Source organism: Heliangelus exortis, chromosome 4 (assembly GCF_036169615.1).
Source record: "Heliangelus exortis chromosome 4, bHelExo1.hap1, whole genome shotgun sequence".
In the NCBI taxonomy this organism is placed as follows: Eukaryota; Metazoa; Chordata; class Aves; order Apodiformes; family Trochilidae; genus Heliangelus; species Heliangelus exortis.
The window spans coordinates 41851646-41871290 of NC_092425.1; the positions used below are offsets into that span (position 1 = coordinate 41851646).

Genomic DNA, 19645 nt, shown 5'->3' on the forward strand with positions numbered 1-19645 from the left:
GGGCAGTATCCCCCAAAATTAAGGCTCCATCTGATGAGATGAGATGAGTTGCCAGCTTTGATTTCACTGCTCCTCCCTTGACCAGGCTTTGAGGTCTTAGGTGATGTTTTTAGCAGCAAATCAGTGGGTTTGGGCTGTGTGTTTTTTCTCAATGGCCAGCAGTAGGAAAGGGAAAGGACTCAGCAGTGACTCCTTCTACTGCAAGCAGCTTTGGAAAGTGAAAACAGAAACTGGTGATAGAAGAAGTGCTGTAATTAGGAGAGGAAGTTCTGGTTGGTGGTGACATTATAATCACCTCATGCTTATTTTTGTTGTTGGTGATAGTATCAAGCATAATGTGTGCATAAGTAAAAGTGCAGTGTTACATGTGCAAAACCATCTTTTTCAGTATTATTTATATCTTTAACATTCATCTTTTGATAGTAGGACTTATTTTTTCACATAGTTGCATGATCTCAGGCAATAATGTCTACATTCAACCTTAGGGTTTGTTTTCATTTTTGACTTAAAGGACTTTCCAAGTGGTTTACATCTCAGCTTTGCCCTTTGACTGGGTTCAGTGTTTTAAGATACTGCAGATTGCACATAAACACAACAAGAAGGACGAATACCTGCTGATAGGAGTTGTTTTGTCACAAGTTCTCTCATGCTAAGTTTTAAGCTGAGCCAGGTACCCATCAAAGAAAAATTGCCTGGAGAAAATTTCCCATAGGGATGAAATCCTCTCCCAGAGCAGTAGCTAATGAAGGGGTACAGCAAGCTGCCACTTCCCTGAGATTGATGCCAGGAGAAAGAGAAGTGCTGTGAGATGTGGTGAAGCAAAAAGTAATTTTATGGCAATTTTCAACAAATAAACTATGGCAATCCCTTGGCTGATCTGAATAGTACCACAATACTTGGACTTTCCCCCCATTTTCTCAGATTTCCATGTGCCAGAGCTCAAACTCAAAAGCTTTTTTGGCCAAGAACAGAGCAGGTTGGATGTTTGGATAACTCTGATTTGACTTTGGAAGGCAGGGGAGTGGGAAGAATGGGATCCTGATGCAATTATTGCTGATGCTTTCCAAGGCTAACTCTGGGGAAAACCTGCCAAGAGGAGTGAACCAGTTGGCACTTCCGGCAAGTAATGAGACAAACTTAAATACTCAGAATGAAGCACTGTGGGGTTTTTTTTTTCTTCCACAAATCTGGAGAGCTGTACACATGGTTGAGAATCAACATCTGGGGGGGACAAGTGGGGTCCTGGCTCAGTCAGCTGCTTGCTGCCCTGGCACCAACCCTTCAGGAGAGGTTACAAGATACTCTGCCCCCTTTCTTACCAGCTCAGGTCTGTTTCTGAGTGTTTTCTGGTTAAGGGAGTGATTCAGATCTGAAGTTAGTGTTGCCAAAAGGTCTCTTGTGCTGCTGAGGAGTGAAGGGTGTGTTAAAGCATGGGAAAACAAGTGGGTTCAGTGAACTACCTACAGGAGGTTCTTGAAAAGGTTCTGCTCCCCTGCAAGGAGCCATGAGGTCGTGGGCTTCTGAGCAGTTCTGGCAGTGTGAGAGCAGTTCTTACATTTCTGTACAGAGGGGAGCACTGGGATGCTTTGCTATCAGCTCCATGCATTTGTCTTTTAGTTTCTTCACTGCTGCCTGATGGGATGGGACTTGCAGCCCAAACAACAGCAAAAAAGGGCAGGGGAACATTCACAGATACTGCCACATGTTCCTCTGCAGAGGCTTTGCACCCTGCATCGTGAGCCATGGACTTTGTTAGAGTCAGATGTCCTGACCAAGCCTGGTGAAACCCAAACGTGTTTGCTTGCTGAGTAATTTGCCCTCATGACTTTGAACTCTGTGACAACAACAGGAATATTGTTAAAAGGCTCTGGCAGAAAGCTGCCCCATTGCTCTCCATCAGATTTCTGCACAGATTGCTGCTTTCTGCAAGTGTTATTCCCCAGGAATTCCTGCTGCTGGGGCTTTGCCACCCTTTCCCCTTCAGCTGGTGCCTCAAAGTGTTCCACTCTCTTCTACATTTCCTAGGAAGTAGATTGCTCCATCCAAGGTTTTTTACTTCCAGTTTAATTGGAACCTTGGTTGTATGAACTTGGGTCAGGTCAAGCATTTGGTGGGATTCCTCCTCGCAGCCTTTTATAACTCCATGAAGCAGTTGGGGCAATGTATATGCACAGAACCAGGAGATAAATTACTTTATTTTCTGTGTGCATCTATCCAGCAGCATTCCTGCTCATTCCACATCATGGCCCCTGAGGCTTTTCAGGGGAGCTCAGTGATCCCATCCTGGAGCACCCATCCATCAAGGAAAAATTATGGAGCCATTTCAGTTCTACCTCCTGGTAATTACCATGAGAGAACCCTATTCTGATCAATAATGATAATAATAACAACAACAGCAATAATAATAATAATTAAAGGGTGCTGGGCAGAGCTTGCCCTCCCTTGTTAGAGGTGCCTTGGTGCTGAAGGGTAACTGTGTAGGAGGCAACAGGATGCTGGACAGTTGGGTAAGAGTCTGAAACCCCAAAGAGGGGAAAAATGTTGGCTACATGTTAATTTCTTAAGGATCACTCTGTTTCTGAGGAATTTGAGGCTCAATTTTTCCAGCAGGTGCTCAGCTTCAGTTCTGGGTGGGCTGTGTGTCATGGTGTATCCTATGGGATGCTGTTACCTGCAGACAGGATGTCCCCATCACCTCTGGTACCCCCTGCTGCTCCTGGAGCATTTGAAAACTGCTCATTATTTTTCAGCTAACTTTGTGAGGTTTGGATTTGTTATTTTGGTTTTGTTTGTTTGTTTTGTCTTTAGACTCCGCAGTGGGCCTTTTCTAGGATAATGGGTGGATTCCAAAGCACAATCCTCACATTATTTTTATCTTGCTTGGTACAATCATGATAACTAACTCCAACTTAGAGGGAATGTCCTTACTATCAGGTTTGGTGGGGGTTTCTTTGCCTGATTTTTTTAGGTTTTTTTTAGTAATTACTATTCTAGCTAAAAAAAAAATAATAATCCCCACCATAAACCAAACCAACATTAAAAATCCGAAAGAGGATCAGACGTGACATAGAAAGAGCTAAAGTGAAATAGCATCCGAGATGGTCCTTTTTTTTTTTTTTTTTGGAAACATTTGAGCTGCTTTGAAACCAAACCAGGGGGATCTCTCAATCAAGTTCATCACAGTTATTGTCTACATAAACAGAAACTACCACCTGAATCCCAGGAATGAAATGGTCATGAAGTCTGTACTCAAACATTCTGTCTTGTTTGGTAAATACTGAATAGATACAACTTAAATTAATCCTTTTTTTTTTTTTTTTTTTTTTTTTTGAGTTAAAAAGCCAGAACAACATTCTCAATTTTAGCTTTCTGTAAACACAGCAAAACCGAGAGCAGGAGGAAAAAAAATCCCCTCCTTCAGAGGGGTTCAAGTGGGTGACTGATACCCATTCCCTGCAGGGGGACTTCCCCTCTCCCTGCTGGGCAGGCTGGATGGGTGCTGGGGGGTGCTGGTGGAGGGTGCTTCCCCCCCAGGCAGCCGATCCCATCCCAGCCCATCCCATCCCATCCCATCCCACCCCCCGGCCCTGACACGCATAGCTGGCCTGGTAGGTGTAAAAATAGCCGGGCAGAGCCTGAATTGGAAATGGGCAGCGCCTGCCTCCCGCAGTTGCCGGGGTTTCGGGTTCTCCGGGAGGGCTCCGGGAGCAGAAGAGCCCGGGATCTGCCCGCCGGCTCCTGGGCTGGGAAGAAGGGATCCCACCGGGAGGGGTGAGCAGGAGAAGTGCTATGGGCAATGCTCCCCTTTGCCAGGCTTGTCATTCAGAGAAGGGTTTGCAAACGCAAGGGAACATCCAGGATTTGGATAAAAGCCCTGATTATTATGGATGCAACAGTGAAGAAAGTAAAGATCCTGAAGCCTTGGTAAGTCTTGGCTGGAGGAAACCAGGAGTCAAGTGGGAAAATTGAGAGCAGGGGTGTGTGTGTTAGACTTGGAAAGGATCTCTCTGCCCAGCCTGGATCTTAGTTGATAGCTTGCAAGATTAAGAGATCTGCTAAATATGTCCATGCTCAAGCTTAACTTTTGCTATTGTGACTGTAGTTAAAAAGCAGCTGTCACTGAGCTGGGCAGTCCCTTCAAAGGGCTGTCACCTACCTATCAGGCAGAGAGAACACCAGGGAAATGAAACCTTCCAATGAGGGGATGTAATAATTGCCCTACATGACAGCTATAAAGGATCCTGCCTCCATCATTCTGAAATCTCCGTGACTTCTCCCTAAGCTCTTGTCTCTCCAGCCCATGATATTGTTTCCTGGGGCAGAGACAGAGCCCCAGAGATCTTCCTGAGGGTTCCAGAGAGTGGGAAAGGCAGAGGTGAGGAGGGAGGGGGTCACAGGGGTGGCTGCAGGACAGGAGTTGGACACTCAGGAAGTGACTGTAACCATAACATTTGGTCTGCAAGCCAGAGGGAAGTCAGAGAGATGAACACTTGTATAATATCTATGGCAAATGAAGTGCCTCTTTTTTCTTCCCCCCCTCCTCCTGCTTGGGAAATTCATTATTAAGTGGTTATTTCATTCAAAACTGGCAATGAAAGGAGGCATTGTCAAAACTTCTGGCAGAACAGGAAGATCAGAAAATGTTTAATATCTGTATGTCTGAATATTAAATTCTCCTACACCAGTCTAAAATGCAGCTGTTCTCAGGTCAGTATTATCCTTTGCACTTGTGTGAGTTACTGCAGTGCATTATAGGAAATGGGGCTGAGCAGAGTTCCTCAGGGACCAGAAGACAGGAGGCACTCCCAGCACCAGCTCACAAGAAGTCCTGCTTTGTCCTAGAAAAGAATTTTGATGCTATCTTAGCTTTCTGGTAGGAATTTTTTTTGCCTGAAATTTTCTGATCCAACACAGTTGGACCAGGTCTTAAAAAATAGAACTTTCTTTGAGGGAACACATGAAATAAAATTTCTCCCAGCAAGCAGTTTTTGCTTGAATTAACAAATAAGCTCCAGCATTTCTGATGGGAACCATGAAGTTGCAGAGGGAAGGTGCAAGCACAGGAGTTTCCAGGACAGGGAGGGGGGAGGACAGGTCTGCTGCCCTTGCTGAATGTAGGGATTTCAGCAGGAGATGTGGGATTCCCCTTCAGGTGAGTGGCCTGAAGCTGTTAGGAAATGTATGGAGGTTCCCTGTGCTGGCACAAATGAGCAAGTGCTGAATCAGTTCTCTCTGTGCAGTCTCCAGGCTGCCCTCCTGCATAAGGTCAGGGCTTTGAGGAGGCAGGAGGCAGCCAGCTCCAGCAGCATGTGATCTTTGAGAAGGTTTTTTTCCCCAGTTTTTTTCTTTTTTTCTATTTTCCTAGATAGTTTTCATTCAGCCTTCAGAGGTTCTCATAGCAGGCAGAGATCAGGCACTCTGATAGAGCCTTTGATATGTTCAAAGATCTCAGCTTTATAGGGCTCTGGTAGGGACTGACAGAGTTGCTTTACAATATCCATCTTGATTCAGATGTTGCATTGCTGGGAGGATTACAGAGGGAAATTGGGAAAAATTTCTGTAAAAAAAGGAAAATTGCTGTATTTGTCTAAGAAACCTAAGGCTTACAGTGTATCATTGTAAGTACTGTGATTCCATATGAAAAGCTGAAAAAAAAAGGTGTCTGTAAATTAGGAATGCCAGCAAATTTTTGTCCTGATGGTAGAATTTATTTTTTTTTTTCTCAAACAGGAACACAGTATCCAGCAGGATACTTTATTAGCTGTACACTTCCCAGGCTTCTCTACAGCAAAACACCTTGAATTAGAGGCGTAGTTTTTATGCAGGTGAAGTTAGATGAAACTGGTTCCTCTCTGCTGCCCAGAGTTTGACATTTAGGCCCAGGATTACAGGAGTTTTATTTTATAGGATGTGTTGAGGGGAAGCAGTGAGCACCTAATCCCATCACCCCTATACAAACAGCAAATGGCATGGTTACTGAAGAGAGGGCTGGGCAGGGCTTAGAGATGCTGCAAGGGGAACTCCCTGGTTGAGTTGGGATAAATTAGGAAAATATTCATGCTGGGTATTGATGCCATTTGTATGAATCCTAACACCAACATCTAAATGTAACAGGGTTGCTTTTCACAATGGCCAAAGTTAAGGATTCATTTCTTACTTCAGTATCTGTTTCACCTTGCTGTACAAGTCAGGGCTTTGCTGTGAGTCTTGGCAGAACTGGCACTGCACTGGAAACTGCCTCACTTCAGTCACCCCCACTCTGTTTGCATCTCTTTTCACCCATCTCAAAGGAACAGGAAATCCTTTTTTCCTGTTTATGGGACCAATGAGTTTGAATCAATGATCAATCAGGAACTGGTGTTTAGGTAAGTCAAGCTGCTTGATTCTGTAGCACTGATGGTGTTGGCACATTTCTTTTATTAGAAAATGTCCCTGTGATGATAAGGCAGGGGATGGAAGGAGATGCAAAATTAAGGAGTGATAGAATTACCTTCCAACAGTCTGTCAGAAACTGCACCTATGGGCTAGGATTTTGTTAAGGAAGTTATTATTCTGCTAGATATGCTTGGAGTGGTGTCCAGAATTTTTCTAGAGGTGTTGTAGCATGATTACCTCTCTGTTTAGAAACATCATTAGTAATGGAAACTTGCCATGGAAACCATTTAAATGCCTGCCAAGTTGTAAAGTTGTTACTAACACCTCAAAATCTGAATATATGGTGTTCAGATGTTCCTAAATATTTTCCCCTCCTTTAATATTATTCAGTTCTTTGAGTGCAAATGTTGGTTCTATACCAGTATTCCAGAGAGCTCAGTAAATGTCTGTGCCACAGAGATCTGCAGCTGATCCTCTGGGTCATTTGAACATGTCCTGAACATATTATTTTTTCTGGAAATGACTAAATATTTTCACTCAAACTCCAGCTCAGGAAACTCTTCCAATAAACAATAGGATTACCAACATTTTTAGAGCAGTGTTAGTAAAAGACATGATTTTTTTTTTGGTTTTAGGATTACTCAGACTATGGTAAAAGCTTTTGTACTTTAAACCCAAAGCCTTTGGATTTTGGTTTGTTGTTTTAATTTTGCTTTGGTTTTTTCCTTTCTTTCTTTTCTTTTTTTTTTTTTTTTTTTTATAATCTGGGCTATGCTTTTCAGGTGCTTTTGAGATTCTATTTTTTAGCTTCACCCTAATGAGTACACTTCAGACTTGCACACATTGTCTCCAGCTGTGACTTATTCCAAAATGCTTGGTTCTGAGAACATGAAGAGCCCAGTGGGACAGCAGGGAGTCCACTGAAGTTCAGCCAGCACTGAGGTGCTGTTCTGGATTAGAACCCCATTAGTGATGTTCCTTTATATTTTTAAAGCAGAATGGATGAAAATAACTTCTAGCATTTCAAGTGCTGGAGTAGGAAGGAACATACAGCTGGGCACAAGACTTGTATTCTGTTCTTTTTCAGAGCAAATTGAGCAGTTTTGCCTCAGTTCTCCCAAATCCTGCCCTGCCCCAGTCAGCTGGCAGCCAGTGCAGTGTCAGACAGGCAGGGAGTGGGAGGACTCCTACAGATGTCTGTGGCAGCTGAGCAGCATAAAGGGTTCATAGAAGCCATTTGCTTCTTGGATCAAGTAAGGGTAGGTTTTACATCAGTTTTCTCTTCCTCTTTTGTTGCTGTATTTGCTAATATTGGCCCAAACTCAGAGCCAATCAGTGCTATCACCCCATGCTTTGTCTCTGTGTGTTAAGCACAGGGCTGTGTTATGGTGAGGAGAACTCCAGCCATATCCCAGCTCAGTGCAGGTGTAAGTGGTGCCAACTTCTCTGTCTCCTTTACATCTTTTTATGATTAATTGACCTGTGTACACAAGACACTTTAAATTATTCAGGTGCCTAATGTGTACTTAATTTTCTTCTTTTTCTGATTTACCATCATCGTCAACCTAGAGAGTGAGACCCCTGAGATAAAAATAATTAATTGCCAGGTGCCATTAGCTACATCTTGGTAGAGAATATTTAACTTTCTAGTGATCTCTCTGAAAACTTTTCTTCACCATTTACAGTTCCTATATGATTCAGCTTCTCATTTCTTAAATAAAAAAAAAAGGATTATTTGCCAGTTGTGTCTGTTTCCTAGATAAGAAGATGCTTCAGCTGATGAGAGAGGGATGTTTAGGTAAGAGAGCTCTGTTAGAACTGTGGCCTTTCCAGTTCAACATCACTGGTCTATGGTCACATTATTAACAAATGCTGTACAGCTGAAGGTACCTGGCAGGATGGATCAGAGCTGCATGGGAATGGGAAAAGCTGAGTGATAAAAAGATTTTTCTGACACTGAAATTAGAAAATTGGGTATGTTGTTCACCTGGGAATTTAGATATTATTTTTTTTTTTTTTTTTTTTTTAGACCTGTGATTTAATCTTATTTTTCTTCTTGTCATCCAGTAAATTAGAGGGAGGAGAACATACATTTTTGTGAGCAAAGAAAATGGTGCTGAAAATAAAGCACTGATGTGTTTCTTTTCTTTCAGGAGATGAACATTATTTGATTAAAGGTGGGGAAAATGTGTTTCCATTATAGCTGTTATCTCATTTAACTCATTTACCAGTGCCAGATTACTGAGCCTGTGCCATTGCAAGTGCAAGATTTAGCTGACATTGTGGCATTTGTGTCAGAACTGCAGGCTGAGACTGCTGGGGTAATTTAATTTAAAAAATAAACCAAAAATCCTTTGCCTTCTTGCAATCATAGCTGTATCTTAGGCCTGCGGTTCACAAAATCAACATTTTTTTTTTTTTTTTTTTTTTTTTTTTGGGATGTTCTTTGGAGATCAGCAGCACTTTCAGTTCAATTAAAAAAAAAAAAAAAATTATTCAGATTACCAAAGATAAATTGTGAGCTGCTAAAAAACTCGTGGCAAGGTGCACAGAACCAGGTCCAAGGAAGAAGAATTCCTTTTTGAATGGACTGGAAAAGTCCATTTCCAGTCCTTTTGGTGGACTGGAAAAAGCTGCCACACTGTCAAAAACTACCTATGTGACAGGTGAGCTGGGTGGTGGTAACACCTCCTCTGTGTTGCTCTCAGAGTTGCACCCAATTAGAGGATGGCTGAACAGATGGTTTCTGAAATCTGAGAATAATCAGGCCAACTGGGATGAAATGTAGTGGTTGTCTCAAGGGTAGGAACATAAATTGACACTCTAGAAGGATTGTTCCTTAATGGAATGTGTGTATGGATCTGTCATTCTTCTCCCAGCATCTTTTAATTACTGAAGAACATAAAAAAGCCACAGAAACCTGAGTTTAGATTATGCAGCTTTCCTTCTGGAGTGAGCTGAATTGTCAGCTCCAGGTGTTACCTGAATATATTGACATGAGGAGCCACCATCAGTTCAGAGCTTTTTAATGAAGAAGAGTTAATAAGCCATGAGCATTTTACTAATTATAGAAACCATTGTTGAGCAAGCACTGCCTCACAACTCTGAAGTTTGTAAATGGGATTAACAGTGTCAGATAACCCTGCAGGACTCCTGCCCTGACAAATCCTCTCTGAATGCTTATTTTATGGGCAGTAATAACACAGGATTCAATTTAACAGGAAAATTTTGAACTGCTAATGGTCTGAGTTTCTTGATTTATCTATAGCATGCAAGTTAATAGGAGGTTTTGCTCACCCCCTGGTCTGTGCCAGCCTCTTCAGAGGTTATAGCTAAATAAAATTTCTCTGTAAAATCATAGCAATATGTCCCAGATTCATTGCTGGAAAGGTCAGCTGAAGAGGGTTATTAGCATTCAGATACATACTTTAATACATGTCCAAAACAAAACTGAGGGATTAGGATGCAAACCCAATATTTGATTATTATGCATCAGTTTTGAATTCTGATTTTGTGGTCATTGAGTTAATAAACTGCATTTACCAGCTGAGAATTGCTCAGTGGGCCTTGTTGCTAAGCTCCTGTCTCCCTCAGACATATTTGTGGTTATAGACAGGCTGGGGTCCTTCACCTTATTCTGAGGGGAAGGGGAAGCCAAGCTGCAGGAATAATCTTACACCAGACATGATTCCAAACGAGTGTTTGGATGCTTTGCCTGATGTTATATGAAAGGTGTCTGTTGGAAACTGGAGCCTCCTACTCCCTCAGCTTTCCTTCTTAAGCATGAAGCTGGTTTGCACCATCAAATCTGAATATCTGGAGAGTTTCCTCAGAGTTTGGTACAGCATGTGACTGCCACACTATGCAGCAGGCTTTATTTTTGCACACCTCTATAAAAGCCCTTGGGGAAACCAGTGTGTGCCATCTGCTGTGGGGTGTTCTGAGACAGGAAAGGAACCAGAGTGAGGGCAGAGGAACCAGAAGGGAAAGCTTCTGACTGAATAAAATACCCATTTCCATATTTGATTTAACTACTGAGTTTCCCTAAGCTGTATGTTTCAAATTCAGCCAGAATTCTGGCATGTAATTAGCTAAAAAAAAAAGAAAGTTAAGTCCACAGCCTCTTAGGCATATTTTAAAAAGTCCTCTGTTCACTCACTCATTTCTTACATTTTCTTATTCAGTGTTCAGTAACTCATTTACCCATTTACCTACAAAGAACATGTTTGCATTCTGCTGTGGGAGTACTTAATGTTAGAGTGATTTTTTCCCCCACTGGCTCACTTTACTTATCCACAGTGAAAAGTTAAAGAAGAATATTTACTTTAAAAGATAGGACCTTTTTATAAGGTTCAAGAACACCACATATACCTCACAAATCTATAGCATAGATGAAAAATTGCACTGCAAACACTTTTTAAAAAAAGTGGTTATCAAAGACTTGTAGTACTCTCTCACTGCATATGTATTGGACATTGTTTGTAAAAAAGTAGTTGAAAAAAAAACCCAAAACAATCCTTTCAGCACCATTTGGTGTCCATCGAAGTGCAAGTAAATAGTTCAGATTTAGACAGGATTGTAGTGAAAAGAAAAATTCTCCACGGAGCTGTCAGCTCCATGTTAATTCCTATTAGTGGAATTCCATTTTGTGTAGAACAGGATATCTGCAAGTAATATATTAGAAAAAGATGGTTAAGTCCATGGGATGGTTAAGTCCAAGATGTTAAGTCCAAGATGGTTAAGATGGGATTGTTTGTCCCATAGCACAAAATGTCACCTGTGTGTTCTGCAGTCATTACACCTGCTTGTAGTGTGTTAGGAAGACACTGAGTAGATTGCCCAGGCACAGAGGCTGTGTGTAAACAAAGTGATCCTGAATTCTGCCTGCCCTGAGCCTGGGGTGACACATGGAGCTGCCAGCTGAGGCTTTGCACCTTCCCATCTCAACATAGGAGCTTCCCATTCCCAGGCTGCCCATCCTCTCATGTGCCCATGGGTGCTGGTAGCTGCCTACATCCCCCTCTTCTCCTGTAAACCTTTCTTTTCTGTATTGGTAGAGTGCTTCTTCTCAGCAGAATCTGCATATGGGTAAAGCTCTTACAAAACACCTCAGTGCAGATGATGTGCAAAGGATTCTGGCTCCATGGTTTTATCAGCTTCCCTGGAAATGGAGTATCTTGAAATGACAGCTTGTTGGCACTTTGTCTTCACCAGTTAACAAACCAGTGAAGACCAATATGACAGCTTCTGTGCTGCTGAAAGGCATCATGAATTCCTCTAAAAATCTTCATGTAGGGAAACAAAATACTTCATGAGATCATTGAATCCATTGGAAAAGCCCACAGGTCAAAATTCTTGGTTCTTCCTAACACGGTGAGGCCACAGAAAATGCTGCTGACTACTGAGGCAATTTTGTTGAAATGGATTTGAATTTGTAATGTGCTAAAGTGAGGAATTGCTGACACAGTAGTACTGCCAAAAATGTTTTTTAAAGACCTTGAAAGAATGTGGAAAAGGAGAAACTACTCTGAGCTACTGAAAAATTAGACTTGACAAACAGAACCAGAAAAGAAAATACAGATCTGATCACTGCTGACTTCTGAGCTTTAAAAGAGAGTGGTGAACCTTTTGAGTATTTCATGGAAGCACTCACTGGTATTTGTGCCAATTTTTATATTAAGCAGTGGAATTGCTGTTTCATGTCTTTTATTTGTGGGGTCAGGTTTGATATAAATCAGAGAATGATGCAAGACTGCAGGAAACTAACTTGAAGCAGGATAGGCCAGGAAGAGATGGGGACAATCATATTCATCTGAGATTAGTACATGTTAAGAGTGAGAAAGTGGGTAAAAAAAGCAAAAATCATGTAGGTTAGGATTTTCATCAGGATTTTATCAGTTTTGTTCCTTTTCTGTTTACAGTCAAGCACTGTTACTTCAGTACACAGCAAGAGATGCTTCTGGACTCAAAGGGCCTGTCCAGGGAGTTAATAATGAAGAGTTAATTCATAATAACACTTCCTGTACACAAGAAGCTCATATTCCACATTGTGAACAATATTCAGGTCTATGTGATGCATTTTGAAGTGATGTGCATTGCAGTAATTTAATTCTGAGGTAACAAGAGGATGAAGTGAGAAAGTGAGAATCTGTTTTGAAACTGCTGCATGCATCTTAGCCAGAACAAATCCAATGTATTTGGTGTTAGTTACAGCCTGAGCTTCCAGTTGAGACTTCAGGAGTTTTAGTGTTTTGTGTTACTCTGTGTAACTGATTGATTCACCCCTAAGAAAAGAGAAACTGTAAATGTTCATTTGGTGCAAGATTCCCACTTAACCTTTTAGAAGTATAGAAAGAGGGGTCATTCCTCTTTTGGCATGGTAAATGGTTGTAGTAGTAGTAAAGCATGGAAAAAATGGGGAAAGAAGGGAAAAGTGTATGTCCTACTAGTGCAAAGATGCTTTTCCTCTTTATTTCAAGTGTCTGGATTTATCCCTTATGAGCTCAAATATTTACTCTTACTCTCTGTACTAAGACAGTGACTGTTAAAGGACATAAACATGAAAATATAATTTAGTGGTTTTATGTGCACTTAATGTACCCCAGGAGAGGGTGGAGTGCTCATAGCTGCCTCTCAGTCTGAGAAGGGATCTGAGGAGGGATCCCTGTGCCCAGCCCCATCCAAACCTTTGCCTGACTGAAGGCCACAGCTACATAAGGGTTCCTGAAGGTGAATTCCTGTGCTACCTTCCCCTTCCTGCCTGCTCAGCAGGATGGGCTGTTTTCTTAACAGGAAAAGATGTGGAAAATGTGCTGAAGTTTGCCCAAAGGAATTTAAAAGGAAATATTTTTGTCTTGGCATGTAGCACAGTTGTAAGAAGAATCATTTTGATGACATCCATCTGTTGCAGATTAAAATAGGTTGGGATCAGGGATTGGGAAGGGAGCTGGTACAGTGTGAGAAGTAGGGTGACTGAAATAAATGTAATGGAGTGGATTGAGTGACAGAAATGAGCTGCTTTGCTGAGCAGCACTGCTAAGCTGGAAGTGGGAGGCTTGTTGGATATTCTCACAATGGGAATAAGTGGTTTTCCCTGGGTATTTCTGAGAGGGAGGGGAAATGAGATGAGAAACCTGCTCCATCAGAGGTGTTTCAGCACAGTGCTAGTCCAGTGGCATGTGTGCCCTCCTCTCTAATCACACCCCACAAAACAGGCTTTTACACTTATTTATCTGCTTCTTGAAACTCACTCCTACTCTGTTTACTTAAAATAAGTATGAAAATTATAATTGTCTCTGTGTGTATTCCTTTGAATCATTATCTCTGTTGCATGACTTTGTGTTGGGTTTTTTCCTCCTGGTGCCCACAGTTACATCAGGAGCCCCTTTACCTGTGTGTAGGTTCCCATGTGGGTGAATATCAAAGCATGGGCTGGTTTCCAGTAGCCTGTGTGATTTCATGTTATATTTGTGTCTGAAAGCTGCTCTGCTTCATGCTCCCTGAACAATACATCCCACAACCTAGCTGAAAAAAATGAAACTGTGATTCATTATTGGGTTTTTAACCTCTCAGTGCTAATGGGGCTTTCAGTGCAGAGGGCTGGATGCAGGCAGTTTAGGAGTGAGTGTGTTTGCAACATTTTCCTGGATTTAGATACTCAGGCTTGAGTCCTTCATCTGCTTTGTTGTATGGGCAACTTCTCTTGCAGTGCTGACCACTTTTGTGGGGCTTTTTTCCCTTCCCTTTAGCAAGCCCCAATCAGTGTTACAGGTGATAAAATATCACCAGAGGACTTTCTAACTCTTGGGTATTGTTTTTTCACCAGTATGTACCTCTGGGTTAAGCCAGTGTGTGTGCATGGATATGCACTGTAGTCAGGTAACTTCTTATGCCAAGTCCAAATCCAAAGTCAGTGTATGTCTTCTCAAGTAGCATAACAGGATAACAGGGTTGCTCCACTGATTTCCAGAGTTTTGAGCATATATATTAAAAAAAAAGCCCCAGAAAGCTATGGTTAGCAAGTTGATGCATTTGTGGTTTCTTGTTGCTAATATCAGTTACTTTGATTTCTGCTTTTATTTATTTTATTTTTAGGGGGCAGTTCTGTTATTCCAGGACTGCCTGGCTGAAGTATGGGTATGTTAATCAACGCAGATATAACCCAAAGTCAGTTTTCTTCACAACTTGATTCCCCTGCAGCAGAAAATGTGGAACCCTTTCACTGGTGATGAAGCTGTGCTCTCTTTTAAGCAGGAGCTAACCAGAGTTTTTTTTTCTTTCTTATCTTTTCACAGTCTGACAGCAATGCAAGCTTCCTCCGAGCTGCCAGAGCTGGCAATCTGGACAAAGTAGTGGAATACCTGAAGAGTGGAATAGACATTAACACCTGTAATCAGGTAAGATGTCTGAAGGATGGAAGTTGGCAAGAACCACCCCCTCAAAACCGAGTTCTTTCAGGCTGGATTACTTCATCCAAATGTTTTGATTCAGCTCCAGCTGTGTTTTCAGTCCCGTTCTTCAGTGGTGTCCTTTGACAGGAAACTGATAATGTCTATTGTGGCTGGTTTAGTAAAGCTTTGCATGAGCCTTCTTAGGCTTCTTTTTCTTCCCAGTGTTCTTCAGGTATGGATGTGTGTTAGTCAAGGACCTGTAATCAAAACTTAAGGTGTACTTTGGTAGCCTAACACTGCTGGACCTGCTATTGAGACACTGCAGTTCTAATGGACCCAGTGAGCACTAAATATAGCTGTGTTCTTCAGAATAATTCAGTTACACTCTCAAAGCCATTAAAACGTTCCAACTGAGGAAGTTATTACACAGTGTTCTTTGGATACAGGTAAATACTACAGATACCAAGTTGCAGGTTCTCAGTTTTCTGTGTGGTTTCTTAGTAGAAAGCCAGAGCTGAGATGTCCTGAGGCACCTGTGTCAGCAACCCCTCCCTGCCTCCCCATCTCCTTGAGGTTGTATCTCTGTGATGGAGGGAGGGGGAGCTCTCTGAACAGGACCCTTGGGAAGCTGGGGCCTCCCATTTCCCAGTTTTCTTTCCCATACTGACAGTCTCTCATTCTTTTATTTTCTGTATTCCATCTGGAGAAGCAGGATTCTGCCAACACTCATCATTTTTACTCTGTTAGTTACTTCTGATGATTTATTGTATCCATGTATGAACTGTAATGAGGCATGCCCATGCAACGGGTATTCCCCATTTAATGAGGGATCAGCCTTTCTCCAGAGAGCTGGCATTGCACCCAGGGGCTGAGGAGCAATAGGGATTACAAGAACTCAGTAGGCAAGCAGGGGGCTGGTAGGGAGATGTCTGATTAATAAATTGCACAGCACGCCAGCTGGCAGGTTTTGGGTTGTGGGGGATTTTTCTAAAGCTACTTTGAAGACCTCTTGTCTGGCATCTTCATAGGTGTTTTGTTTAAAAGAAAGTTCCAAACACTTGTCTAAAGGACAGTGGACTGATGATGTCCTTGGCAGAGCCAAGGTTGAAAGCCAGGTATGAAAAGTGGTGTTGTAGAGTTACAGAATGGTTTGGGTTGGAAAGGACCTTTAAGGTTGTCCAGTCCATCCCCCTCAGTGAGCTGTGACATCTTCAATACACAATATTCTTAGAGTACACAATACTCTATAAATATTAGTTTTCTTAATTTTTTTTTCTATTTTGTGGTGAAAATTATCTAAACTAACTTGCCATAACCTAAAGACAGAAAACCAATGGGAAGTGTGTGCTTTACTGAAAACAAGAAAGAGAATTCCACTGTGAATCTGATCTTCCCCCCATCACTCCTGTTACTTATATAATTTGACTTAATTAAAGATGCTCCTTTATTGGCAGAGATGCTTGGAGCTGCTCTGTCCTATGTCAAATGTGTAGGAATGGAATACAAGTACTGCAAAGCAGAAAAAAATGAATGAAATGTCATTATTTTAGGTTTTGTATGGAGAAAACACCCATGTTGTCATCTTTTCTCTGGTCACTGTTCAGGTTATGATCAGAAATAATTAAGATTTTCTTAACTGTGTCCTGAGACACAGTTGCAGTTCTTAATGTAAATTGTGTCCAGGAGCTGAGCTGCTGGTTGCTGTGGACACACCCATTTTAAATAAATAAAATATTTATGAAAAAAAAGCTGTGTATCTACTTGGATTTAGTAAGGAAAACTGGAGATGTAAGTGTTTCACCAAGAGCAAGTTCAAAACGAGCACTCTCATAGTGAAAGGAGCACTGAGCAATCTGGGCATTACAGAAATACGTTTTACTTTTTCACACTGAAGACATGGTGGTCACACAGCTGATTTTCTTCAGCCATCCCCCACAAAGCACCTGATCCCTGTGAGCTGAGGTGTGGTAGTCTGGGGTTTCCCTTGCTCATTTTGTGAGATCTCAGCTGGTGAGCAAATATTCAGGGGTATTTTCAGTTTAGTAGCTGCCTTGTGTCCACAGATGAAGATCCTGTAGCTCACTTGTGTTAGCAATGCAGTCCTGATCACCCTAAGGTGGCTAGAGAGTAGCCAATTGTTTCAGAAAACTGTAAACATAAATATATATTCATCATTTTCTCTATAGCATAAATTGGTTTTCATGTTGTTATAGAAATGTACTTAAATTTTCTGCTTCAAATATTATCTCCTTTTTCAGGAAAGTTGCTGTAAAAATATGCTGTTAAAATTTCACCATTGCTATGACTGTAATGTGACAGAATGGGTTAGCTGGGCTCTTTTGTAAGTCTGTTGTAGAAATCCAATTACTTTTTCTTGATAGCCTAAGGACCTACATTTGCAACACTTCTTTAAGTGAGTGGTGCCATCAAATTATAATAGATCTATAACTGTGACTTAAATATTCAAGCAAGTGTCTGCATCAGTCTTGAAAAATGTCTTGGCATTCTAGTGAAAGGCTGTAGGGTGTCCAACTTTCCCCCAGATCTTAGCCAAATTTAATGAGAATGACCACCAACCTGAGAGTGGCTATGAATTTTGAAAGTAAAATTGCTTGAAGGTTGTTTTTAAACAACTTCAGTTCAGTAAATCATTCTATAGAAATGTCACATAATCTCTGCCTCAGGGGATGGGCTAAGATTTCAGTGCAGCATCTAAGCAGAAACTTACAAGACAATTCAGCTTTATAGACTCCAGTGTTAGGTTCAAGGTGTGGGCAGCACAGTTTGTTCTGTTTGATTCCAGCAGTGGAAGAGCTGTAGAGAGGAAGAATTCCTGGGGAAAAGATGCAGTTATTCAGGGGAAGTTTGGGAGCAGAGGGAAGACTCTGATCAGATATTGATCTGCCCCTGTCATATATTGATATGTTTGATTTAAAAACTACATTTAAGTCCTAATTAATGCTAGTCTGAAGCTCCTGAATGGAACCTCTATACTCTCCAAATGTTATCTATACCACCAAGAAAGCCTCCATAAAATTCCTTTCTCCTTCTCTGATACATGTAGGCTGACATTCAGACTGGGAAAATGTCAAAACTAATTTAAAACCCCACAATTGTGGCTAGTATTTCTGAAAGAGAATTGATGGAAGAATAAGAAATGAAATAATCTAAAATATTTCTTCCCTGCTGAAGAAGAGCTGCAGATGATTAAAGTAGACATGTGTCAAATGGAAGTTAGGATACAAAAGTGAGAACAGTTCTGTTGTCTGTGCCAAGGAATTTAATGATGAGCAGGATAGGAACTGGAGCTTTCCATGTGCTGCTTGTTGGAAACATATTGAAAAAATCTTTTCTTGCTGGCTAGAAGAAAGTTTCCATTAACAGCCCTGTCAAGAAAAAACTTGGGAAGTTGTATGGTATACATCCAGGTGAACTTGAAGTTCCCCAGTTAGGAGAGAGGAAATCTAGACTCAAGTTCCTATATTCAAAGAGGCAAAGCAAGTTTTATGTCTTGATTATAAGCACCAATATTAAGGAAAAGTATCACACCCAGGACAGAGCACAGTTAATATGAGAATTACTTGGAAACATGACAGGGTTGGTTAGAGACTTGCTTGCTATGAGACTGGAGTTGCTGCAGATTTCTCTTCCATGGAAAGTGCTTCCCATCTGCATCTGGCTGGCACAGCTCCTCTTGCACTGGGCAGGTGACATCAGAGCCAGGTGAAAGCAAACATCAGATCCAGTGCTCCCAGATGACAGACAGCAACCCCTCCAGCTTTCAGAGTCTGTGGGTTTGCATTGTGGTTAAGATCAAAGCTGAACTTATGTGTGCATTTATTAGGGTAAAAAAATTGGTTGAGTATACTGCAAAAGAGAAAAATCCCCTATTAACATTATTTAATTAAATAAAATTACTTGACATCTAGGTTGAGTTAGCTGAGGAATTTTCTAGGCTGTGTGAAGTGTTCTGTGCTCCTGACAAACAGCCCAAAAGAAAAATTGCTGAAATAACCCCTTTAGAGCTATGGATAAAATTAATCTCTAATTTGAATTGTCCCAGCCCCGTTAGGCAGGAAAATCTCCCTGTGCCCTGGCTAATCCCTTTCCCTGAAGACACTGATTACTCTGCAGGAGTTCCCAGGCACAAAGAATGACCCGAGATGAGCACCAGAACCACTGGGTCCCATTTCTCAGCCTTTGCTGCTGCCTGAGCAGCACACAGACACTTCAGCTCCCTGCAAACTCTGAGTCTGGTGCCTTACAAGGCAGAAGGCTTTGGATCCTCAAGACCCTCAGATGCTACTGATTGAGAATCACTGGTGTGTTGTAAATCTTATAAAAAGTGGGAAGAGGCTCCTCTTCTAGAGGTTAGGGAGTAGTAAATAAGCCATGGGAGCTGCTGCTGCAGTCTCAAGAGTGACTCCTCCTCCTCAGGGTTTGGGTGGGGTGTCTCCATGGTTGTGTTCAGGGGAAAAGCTGACACACTCTGTGCAAAACATGGGGGATGTATTTTATTTTTAAGTGAGATATCTGAATGCCCTTTCAAAACTGAAGCCTTGTGTGTATGCAGGATTTCAGTGCAGTGTAGTGCTATTTTTAAAACCCAGCTCCCATCTCAGAAAACAGTACATAGTGTTAGGAGGAAGCTTGCCTGGGCAGAGACAACTCAGGAGGATGCTTTCTTCAGTTTTAGTGTTTGTTTCTCAGATCCTAAGTTTTCAGGGAGATCTGTCTTTGCATATAACCAAAGTATTTCCCCATTTAACTGTCTTCAACATCTGAGGGAACTTAATGCTTCTGGATAAATGGCATACAGGGAGTAGTTACAGTTATTAATATAGTTTTGTAGTTACTAACTAGTTATTACTTAATTATGC

General features: G+C 41.6%; 1 protein-coding gene across 50 annotated transcripts in view; it reads left to right on the plus strand.

Moving 5' to 3' along the window:
• Positions 1 to 19645, plus strand: part of ANK2 (ankyrin 2) — a 301049-nt gene that overhangs the window by 155877 nt on the left and 125527 nt on the right. For 28 of the 50 annotated variants that reach the window (XM_071744063.1, XM_071744081.1, XM_071744087.1 and 25 more), the window contains exons 1-2: positions 3775 to 3924; positions 14670 to 14771. In XM_071744063.1, coding sequence (XP_071600164.1) covers positions 3790 to 3924; positions 14670 to 14771 — 237 coding nt within the window. In that variant the 5' untranslated portion in view covers positions 3775 to 3789. Of the gene's footprint in view, positions 1 to 3774; positions 3925 to 14669; positions 14772 to 19645 lie in introns of those variants that run through there. The other 22 variants (XM_071744070.1, XM_071744078.1, XM_071744086.1 and 19 more) reach the window with 1 other exon arrangement.